Here is a 10,381-nt window from a genome sequence, read left to right as displayed (position 1 = left end):
GAGAGAGAGAGAGAGAGAGAGAGAGAGAGAGAGAGAGAGAGAGAGAGAGAAAGAGAGGGAGAGAGAGCGGGATACTCACATGGGAATGTCGTCATCTTCACGCGCGTAATTGAAGATGCAGCAAAACCCGTCCTGCGACTTGCGAAACGCGAAGAGCGACGAGCAGTTTCGGACTCTCCCATGCAGCTTGCATTTCAGTAGCATAATCGAGCACTGCGGCGACAGCTGGAAAATTCAGTCGTGCGACACGTGTCGCCGTGAATAGCCGACAACTCCCTGCGCGATAACACGCTTCCCGAGCGCGACACGCGAAATGCCGTGCAAATAATGCTCTAATTGATCTCCCGGGAAGCCTCACGTTTAATGCGCGACTATATCGCGTATAAATAAAGCCGGCCGCAGAGGTTGATTACTGTTTGCTCGAGTCGCTAGGAAGCCGAAAGTTAGGACGAATTTATGCGCGAGACATCCGCAAAAAAGGGCAGATGCCTCGATAGTAACGCGATCACGCTACTCGGGAAATTTGCATTTGAAATCGCCGAATTTTTACTCAGACTTCCATCATTTTATACTTCATGATTTAAGATTTAACAAATTCAGAATAATCGGTCGTTCAATTGTTAAAGTGAAAGTGCCAATGTATTTGGGCACGTACCTAATTCTGGATATTCTTGTTATTTTGATTTTTAAATACAAATATTTACCTGTTAACGTAGAATGTATACAGAGTGAATTACCTAACGGTAAATTCTAAAATATCTCTGTTATTTTTTTTTATATTAGAGGAAAATGTGCAAGGAATAAATTGCGTGGTTGGTCAATATTCATCCCTTCCAGCCGCACAATTTATTTCTACTCATTTTTCTTTAATATAAAAAACAGAAATATTTTAAAATCTAAAATTACAGATAATCCTCTTTTTCTCTCTCATCCTGTATACATAATATTGAATATATATGCATATTTTACCTTAAAAGTTTAAATATCTGTATTTAACAGTCAAAACAATAAGAATATCCAAAAAACATGTCCAGGCGTTAGTACTTTTATCTCTCACAACGTAGAAAATCCTAAAGAAAGAGAGCATAATGAAAAGAATATTCGGTTAAGTGACATTGATTTAGGTCAAATTTTGGTAAATGTTGCTCGTTTTTACATACGTACAGTTTTCATTATGTCGGTTATATCGTAATCTCCCTTGTGATAAGTCGTTAAAAGTTGATGGACTTCCTCATTGCGATCTTCGTCCATTTGGAATTCGGACGCGTATAGGTTGCCCAATTGAGCGAGCAAGGTGAGGATTTCATCAGCCGACAAATTCGTGACGTTTGCATGAAAACTGATTTCGGGAAATAACGTTTAATGATGCTTCCGGTGAATTCATGTCGCAAATTGTGCTGTCGAAATATTTTTAATTGGTGCACAATGAAAGCTGCGGGTGCACCGGTGGTCGCGTTGAAATCGCGGCGATTTCAATGACTCGCGCGGGTCTAATGAATTTGCTCGGTCGACCGCTTAATAAGCGATCGCGAGCAATGAGCGGCATTTTAATAGCGTCGTAAAAATTTGCATTCTCATACTCCAATTAAGTAATATCGATTACAAGCGAGCGGAATTAAGCGAGAACAATTCTTTAAGTACTGACTTGCTTTACGCCCCGTCATAAAATGCAATCGCGATTTAATGCAGCCGGCAGCAGCGAGCTACTCAATTATGCAACAACCCGTGTAAAAATGCAGCACCAGGTACAACGTTTCTGTACGAGTCGACGATTTTGAGAACGTCTCGAATCAAATTCGGGAATTCTTTGTCAGAACAGCGTGTCGTGCCTTTCTCATCTCTGTCTCGTTCAAAATGTGCTTAAAAAAGTTTGAGGAATTTGCATACGAATTCAGATGCGGGGAAATATTTAATAGAAATATTCAAATTGAAACGCACAGAGCGCGAAAAATCACGTAAGAGCTTATGCATGAAAAAAAATATCAGAAACGAAATGTTCCATAATGTTAAAAATGCAATGGGAACTCGCTTAACACCACTCCATTCGATACCGTTCCGTTATTATAGCGCGCTCTCGCTAATGCTCGCGGTAAAACGGTAATTGGCCGCCATGGAAAACCACGGTATTACTTTAGAAAATCCCCGAACTCAGCGGCTTCGGACGATAATGCGGGAGCACAGTGTGCCTCATGCAAAATACACACGCGTGCAATTATTAAGCGGCGCTCTAAAAGTTCCAGGCGCTTATCCCGACAGCATTAGCCGAGAGAGAAAAAGAGCTCTTTTTCTCACAATGTTTCCTAACGTCGGCACGTCTAATACCCAAAATTGACGCTCGATGCATCGCGATGTTTCAAATAGAAAAATTTCCAGGAAAAATTGGTCATTAACTAAAAACTGGCCGGTTTTTATTGTCTAGAATTTATTAGAGTTCAAAAATTGGGCAGAAAAATGCTGGCTAGTTATTAGCCAGAAGCTAGAAAAAAATGCTAATTAAGAATAAAGTAACAACCAAATCAATAGTGAATAAACTTGCACGTGAAAAACCTTCTCAAATACGAGTTTTACATTATTTTTATATTAAATATTTATATAAAATATAATATAATTTCGCAATGTAGGATCAAACGATGAAAACTATCGAATAAGATAGAATTTTGCAAAAAAAAGAAAATGTTAGAAACTGATTAAAAACTGGTTAAAACTGGCCAGAAATTGACTGATTTTACCGTCTAGTTGCTGGCTAACCGTCGCCTAAACTGGCGAGCTAGTAACCGGAATTCCTAGCCAGTTACTGGCCGGGAAGAGGTCGCGCATTCTGCTTAAGGCGACTCGTGCACGAACAAAAATCGAAACGACATTAATCGACGCGCAAGCGAGGCGGAAACTCGCGTCGCGCGTACTTTGGCGAAACTTCGGCTTCCGGTTCCGAGTCAACGGCTCCGTAACCGTCTCCTCTATTAACGAGCCGCGAAAAGTTGGCGCGAGTCGAAGCGCCGGGAGCGCAGCGCGGCGGCGACGGCGTCGCGCGAAACGCCTGGATTTTCGGATATTAACGTCCCGATTAATGAGCCGTAACCACGATTCTGCGCTCTCTATCAATGCGCGATCCGCTCTCATTGCGTTCCAAGTGCTTGTACTGGGCGAATTAACGATAATCGGCCGCGCCAATTGACTCACCGCGAAGGTAAAAAGCGGTAGGAACCCGACGCGTTGATCGGTCGATTAAGCTTCCCATATATATGGCACGTCAACCGTGGTACGAGTCGACCCTACCTGCCCGGTCGAAATGATCCTACAGAAATTCCAGCGTGTTTAGCGGACCTATTTTCGACCGTGCACGCGCGTCCATCGACCATAAACGTATCATTCGTATCGTTTGTCAAATCAACGGCATCCCTCTCTTCCGATCGTAGAAAATTCCGTCGCTTGTTCATCGTCGTTAATCTTCCGCGAACATCAATCTCGCCGTCAGTCATTTAATATAGTTCCCGGACACTTCATTTTAATAATTACAACGACCAATCGCGGAACAATTGGCTCGAGTCGAAATTTTAGTCGATCTGAACTTCCTAACATCTATATATCCTGATCAATGTATGTTTGATACATACAAAAATTGAAATCCTCTCGGCGAAGCTATCAGATTAAATAGAATCAAGAGAGGTTGTTGTAGACTTCAAAGTATCAAAACAGGTCTTGAATTTAGTCGAGATAGAAAGTAATATCAAAATCTCGACTCGGGAATGTATACATAGAAACTGAAGTTCTACTTGGCCTTTAAATAGTACCAATTACTCGAAGTCCTTTTTGTAGGTTGTAAAGAAAATTTCTCCACATTACAAAGTTAGTAGTTAAAAGAGATTGATTAGAATCAAAAGAGATTGATACAGCCTTAAGAGTGTCAAAATAGACGTTACATAAAATATCGAGGTCGAAAATAGGGTGCAGATTTCGACGCGGCGAGGAATTTTTCGACTGCAGTGGGATTGTAATCGCGAACTTGGAATCTTTGCGTTTGCTTTGCAGAGTACGATCTACGAATATTTAGATAACCGAAATCTGTGAAATTAGATCGACGTGTTCGCAAATTCACGTGGTTTCAAAGTAGCCAGCGGCAACGCGTCGGTAATCGAGAAGGTTAATGATAACGTGCAGCGCTGCTCTGACGAAACACCAACAGGCATCGGCAAATATTTGCATGGCCGCTTTATTATTATCCGTAATATAATCCAAAAGTAATTCGTCTCGTGATCGAGCCAGTGCAGCGCAGCGATTGGGATATTTATTGACGGATGTGTGCGCTGCGCGCCGGTTAACGTGCAGCTGTTTTAACGCGGAGAACATTCGCGGAATAATACACGTGTTAAGCAGCCGGCAACTTCGCGGCGATCGATACGGATCGATCCGGTGGGATCGTTGCGCGAATATCAGAGCGAAATTACATGTGTGTTTACGCGAAGCATCCGAAGCATCACGAATCGTCCCGGCCGTCAATGTGTGTGCACCGCCACCTCGCGCTCGTGCACGCACCGCCGCGCTTGTTTAATATAATATACGAGTATAATATAATTTAATATGAGTGCATATTTATTTAATATACACAAAATCGCTCACATTTTGTCTGCCATTGCGCTCGCGGATTTTCGACTTATCCGGTTGATGGAGCAGATGGCAATCCCTAAAAATTACCGAGGCGTGTGTCTTTTGTTAGTGCTCGTTGCTAGCGAACGGGCGAAAATTGAAAAGCGGCACAAATGGGGAAAAAACAAAGGAAGAAAAGAAAGAGAGCCGCTTTGTTACTTGCAATTACGTATTGAATGTAACACGTGTATTTCGGAGAATAGCCGTACCTGGGAAATCTAATTTGGTCGTGTGGTAATCATCCGAGTCCATGGAGGTTAGTATAGGTGACGTCACGAATGCAAGGTAAGAGGAATGAACTATGAACAGGAGGCTGCTTATTATCACGCAATGTATCACGATCCATACGATTCTGAAACAAACGTATTTCGTCTCAATAGTCGTTACTTGAAATTCGTCTCATATGAGATATTTAGATTTAAATTCGAAGTTAAATCTGAAGTTGTCAATTAAATCGTATGACGTTATAATTATAACTAACTGAAGAACCTATATTTAACTCCAAATTCAAATCTGAGTATCTCAAAATGTAGACCTAAAATCCGATCTGCGTATCTCATTTGAGATAGGTTTCAAGTAACGATTATTAATATAGATCTTAATGAAGTGAAAACTGAAATCACGGCTTGCTTTGTGTGGCAAACCAAATCTAACTCGTAAATATATGCCATTTCCACGCTTATTAATATTCCAGACTTCAAACAGGAACATAGTACGACGATAATTTGTCCCTCTGCCGTTTAACGTCGCCTAACGCGTTCATTACCGGATTCGCGCGGCGCTGTTAACGTCACGTGTGTGACGTGTATAACGTTACATTAAATCAAGCGGCGTGCTGCATCGCGACGTGACTCCGCCGTTTTGCGGAATATTATGCTTCGTCACTTTTTTCCCTGCTCTCTCGTCCTTTTCGCCTTTTTCGCACGAGCGTTTCGCGAAACACGCTCGTGATTTGTGGACGACCTGATTTGCGGCGGCCCGCCGTGAATCCAAGAATTCCACCTCCTCCGCGCTCGCGCTACCGTTAATCTCACGAGAAACGGGAATACGCTCGTTAAACCGCGCAACTTTAATCATACGTTACGCTTACGCGATGCTCAGCCGATGTGTAATTTTGCGAGTTCACGTCTTGTTAATCCGCGCGAGCGAACGTGCGCGGCGGTTCTCGCAAATCGCTTTGATAAAGGTCCGATAATCGCATTAAGCGAGCTGAGTTTCGGAGAGCTCACGCCGCTAAATGTGTAAATAAGATCCAAATAAATCCTTCGCTTGAGCGAAGTTTAGCTGTGCAGAAGTTGCGACTGCTGTTGGACGCGAAACGTCCATCGCGTGCGATCCTAAGAGAGCGGAATAAGACAGATAAGCTGTTTCGAGACACGGAACGCATCGTATTTTTAAAGAATTAAAGAAGGTTGAGCAATTATTATATTTTGCACTTTATCTCGTATATTCGATGCGAATTTAGTACACTGAGACAAAAATACTTGAGAATTTATTTGAAAGATATGAAATTTATTTTTAAGTAAAGGCTTTGGAAACGATCTAACGTGAAAAGAATTCGATCTAATCGCTGACAGCTGATCGCAGTTCTTTCATTCCGTGACTGCTAAATAGAATTATTCACGGGAGAATCTCGTTGTTTGAAATAAATCATGACGCACGCATCATACCAGGTGTAGAAGTATGAAACCGGAATTCCCCTATAAATGGTGCCAGCGTTCAGTTTAGTGACCGTAAGACCGCTACTGCCGCGTTATTATATTCTCCTAACAGCTGACGAATATTGTCAACAAACATAACCCCAACTTTCATTCTCTAGTATATTTTTGTATAACCTTAAACATGTCACGTTTCGAGCCTACTAACTATGATTTGCGGACAGCATTGATTTTCTGTTATCATTTAAAGAAAACTGCTGCAGAATCACATCGAATGCTTGTCGAAGCTTACGGTGAATATGCTCTTGGTAAATCTCAGTGTTTCGAGTGGTTTAAAAAATTCAAAAGTGGTGATTTTGACGTGAGGAACGAAGAACTATGAACTATGAACTATGAACTATGAACTGCTGAAACCTGGTCAAACCGTCAATACTAATCGCTACCAACAACAAATGATCGATTTAAATCGAACATTGACTAAAAAACGACCAGAATATGCAAAAAGGCAACACAATGTCATTTTGCTCCATGATAATGCCCCATCACATACAGCAAAACGGGTCAAGGAAACGATCGAGTCGTTCAGTTGGGAATTACTACCGCATGCGGCTTATTCTCCAGACTTGGCTCCGTCCGATTATCACCTGTTCGCATCGCTAGGACACGCTCTCGCTAACCAACGCTTCGATTCGTATGAAAATGTGGAAAAATGGCTAGATAACTGGTTCGCTTCAAAAGATGAAAAGTTTTTTTGGCACGGCATTCATAAACTGCCAGAGAGGTGGGAAAAATGTGTTCAAAACAGTGGAAATTATTTTGAATAAAGTATTATTTATCACTTTCGAACAACAGACGTCTTATTTGTATAAAAAAATTCCGGTTTCATACTTCTACACCTGGTATTATCTGCTGATTTTTCTTGGTTAGTTTATTTTACACAAATAAGCTTTATTTCACAACAATTTTGTTTTATTTATTTAATTTTATATCCCTCGCATAAATTTTCAACTATTCTTTTCTCAGTGTAGCAAAAGTCGAGAGCTTCTTATGGATTTTCAAATCATTATTAAATCATCGCTATAATTATCGATTAAACTCACGAAAGACAATTCAAAACTCATAAATATGACATGTCCTCTTGCTCTTCGCTTACTACGTGAAATATGAAAACACTTAGCGTATCTAATGCACGCTTAGTGCTTATTATTTATTCATCAACGTAACGGTTAAAGAAAGCGGAAGCTGTTCTCCGTTTTGAGAAAAAAATATGCTTTTAAAGCTTTCGTTTTAACTTACAGAATATTTAGAGTAAGAAGTTTGAGTAAAACTACAACTCCATTAACAGTCGACGCAGTTGTAGTTGTTTTTCACTTCTCCCCCTTCTCTTTCTTTCTTTTGTGTGTGTGCGCGCGCAAACAAAGTATTCTGTAAGATAAAATAAAAACTCTAAATATGTACGTTTTCTCTGACAAACAAAAGTTCTGTTTCCGCGCTCTTCTCGCAGCCACTATCGGAATTATTCAAACGTTAGGAAACGGCACATTGCAATACGTAATTTTCGTCGTTGATATAAATATCCCAGTACTCACAAACTCTCGTACTCGTCCGTACACGATTCGATAATCGTAAAGTAAATCGTGAAGATAATTTTGGACACGCGAGTTACCTTTCAGACCAAGTTCGGGAACTGGCAAGATACTTGACGCCAACCAAACTAGAATACTGGCAGTAAAACTTGAGATATTTTAGTACAACTTTGCAGAAGGAACAGTGAAACTTGGCCCGTGATTTCCGCGAATTTCTCGTTGTAAAGGTGACTTGGTTCTTAGATTTAATCCAATCCCCCTCGATCCACATCGTGCAAACTCAGAAATCGATTAATTATGGCCTATAATAACAAATGATTATTGTGATTATTAGAGACCAAATCACTGTAAATTTCTTATTAAAAATTTGTTCATTTTATCACTCATCAATTCGTAAACTGAATTCAAAAGATGCACGCATTAAAAAAAAAAAGAAATTAACAAATTATTACCTCTACGATTATTGAGAATCAATGGAGAAGTGTACATTCGGTCTCTATCTCAGCGTAAATTTAGCACAGGAATATGAGTGAATGATTTAACGGCGGATGACGCCATATGGTGTCAAACCGTATACTGTCATCTGCTACGTGTAACGCCAAAGTACATCGAATGGATATCGCGTGTAGGAAACGGCATACATGCATATTCAATCGCAATTAAGACCTCGGGAATATTATCCAGAAATTTAAAAGCACGCGAGATAAAAACAAGATCTGAGAAAATTAGTTTACAAAAAAGGAAAAAAAAGTGTTTATGCTACGCTAATAAAAAAAAGTATGACACATAGTACACTATGTATAACTTATGTAAAGTGTTATTTTGCCTATAAAAATTTTCTAGGTTTTATTTCTTATCCAATTATCCTCTAACACACTTACCACGCGGCACTTGTTAAGCTCTTCAAAAGGCAAACCGCGATCACGATGTATCTATAAATAAAAAGGACTCGATAGCAAATCTGCCTTCGATTAGATCTGATGTTACAATTTACGCATTCGCGTCGCTCGTTACATCTCTAAAGCGTGGTAAAATCTCAAAAATTACGAGAAGTCGGAGAAATATTTATAGGTGTGTCGGACGGTGAGGTAATTAAAACTTCTCGCGAACGATCGCGCGATCGCCGGCTCTCTTTTCTTGCTCCAGCTGTTACACAAGCCACGCGCGACCGAGAGGAACCGTATGTACGCGTATATATCGCGGGGAACGAAACTCCCGTAAGCGCAATTACACGCTGTTACAAGCGGAGCAACGTTATATCCCGAGCAGCCGCGCAAGCATCTGGGATTACGACTGGCGTCGTTTACATCGGGCGCCGCAGTAAAACCCGCCACGGCCGGACCCTGCATGTGTCCCTACGTTGTATCGTACGTCTTGTGACGGTACAGATCCAACCGGGATCAGATCTGTATCTGGCCATCGTTCAATTATTATTCCGCTACTTTGGTATCGCGCTCGCGATCGCGCTATGAAATTGCGCCGTTTGTCGCTTCTCGGGGACGTCATGAATACTTTATAAGTGTGCGGCACGAGCACCTCGCCGTATCGTACGGTACGATCCTCTTCGCGGAGTAAAGGGTAGTGGAATTGAAAGTTGGAAATTTTTAGGGAATATTTTACGCATACACGCACACATAAAACGCAAAGAGAGGGGAAGAGGCTTGAAATATTTATTCTGGATAAATAAGCTGAACTATATAGAGGTCTTAGAACATCTCAAAAAGCACGTGTCGGTCACATCAAAGTGTGTTTTAATAGCCTTCGGACATAAACATGGAGAGTACGTGCATATTATGCAAGAAAAAATAACGTAGATCACTTTGACGGCATCAGCTGGATTAGCGACATGCAATATCTCTCGAAAAGCTCAACCCACGATGCGTTACTCGTTAATTACATTCGCGAACTATCGGCACGTAATATCCATGGCTCGTCAAAGTTGTTAGAGGTTAGGTAATAGGTCGTAATTACAAATTTATAATGCTCTATCGCGTTTCCTCTCTGCCTCTTAATCTCAGGAAACCAGCTTGAGCATTCGTGCTCACGAATAGCCGTGCCCGAGACAAATTACCGTCTTCCTACAAACCGTTTGCACTACTTGCGTCTGACCGCACGTATTCAACGTACTCGACTTGGAACCGCTGCTCAAAGTGCGCCCGCGGTTCCCCAACGCGTTATGATTCACGAATTCAAACGCACCTCTATCTCTCGATGTTTTAGACTTAGAAGATCCTTCCGTGAATTTATCCTTAACGATGCTCGTTATATCATGAAACTAAGATATCAACGGACCTACGTATTTATGGAAATGTAAAGAAAGCATGGAAGATCTCGAGATTTTACTCGATCTTTCTCACGTTGCTACAAGAAACACAATTCGGATCACAGTTCTATTAATAATATTATATAATATATATATATACATTCTGTCAAAAAAGTATCGGGAATTGTCGATTTAAACTGCCCGCGCTAGTCGAAGATATAAAAATTTTT

General features: G+C 40.9%; 2 protein-coding genes across 3 annotated transcripts in view; one reads left to right on the top strand and one right to left on the bottom strand.

The window, feature by feature from the left end:
• LOC116845626 (sodium channel protein Nach-like) overlaps window positions 1-9,168 on the bottom strand; it is a 24,776-nt gene extending 15,608 nt beyond the window's left edge. The window contains exons 1-6 of the mRNA XM_032818546.1: window positions 8,770-9,168; window positions 7,969-8,190; window positions 4,854-4,996; window positions 4,618-4,681; window positions 1,165-1,339; window positions 80-225 (exon numbers count right to left, since the gene is read on the bottom strand). Of these exons, the coding sequence (XP_032674437.1) occupies window positions 80-225; window positions 1,165-1,339; window positions 4,618-4,681; window positions 4,854-4,996; window positions 7,969-8,159 (719 nt within the window). The 5' untranslated portion in view covers window positions 8,160-8,190; window positions 8,770-9,168. The remainder of the gene's footprint in view (window positions 1-79; window positions 226-1,164; window positions 1,340-4,617; window positions 4,682-4,853; window positions 4,997-7,968; window positions 8,191-8,769) is intronic.
• The window catches only part of LOC116845625, a 38,109-nt gene that overhangs the window by 17,262 nt on the left and 10,466 nt on the right, over window positions 1-10,381 (top strand). The gene's annotated exons all lie outside the window — the stretch shown is intronic.

The sequence above is a fragment of the Odontomachus brunneus genome, unplaced genomic scaffold (assembly GCF_010583005.1).
Source record: "Odontomachus brunneus isolate Ranch 3 - 2012 unplaced genomic scaffold, Obru_v1 Obru_scaffold_054, whole genome shotgun sequence".
Lineage (NCBI taxonomy): Eukaryota > Metazoa > Arthropoda > Insecta > Hymenoptera > Formicidae > Odontomachus > Odontomachus brunneus.
This window is presented reverse-complemented; position numbering and strand designations above follow the sequence as displayed.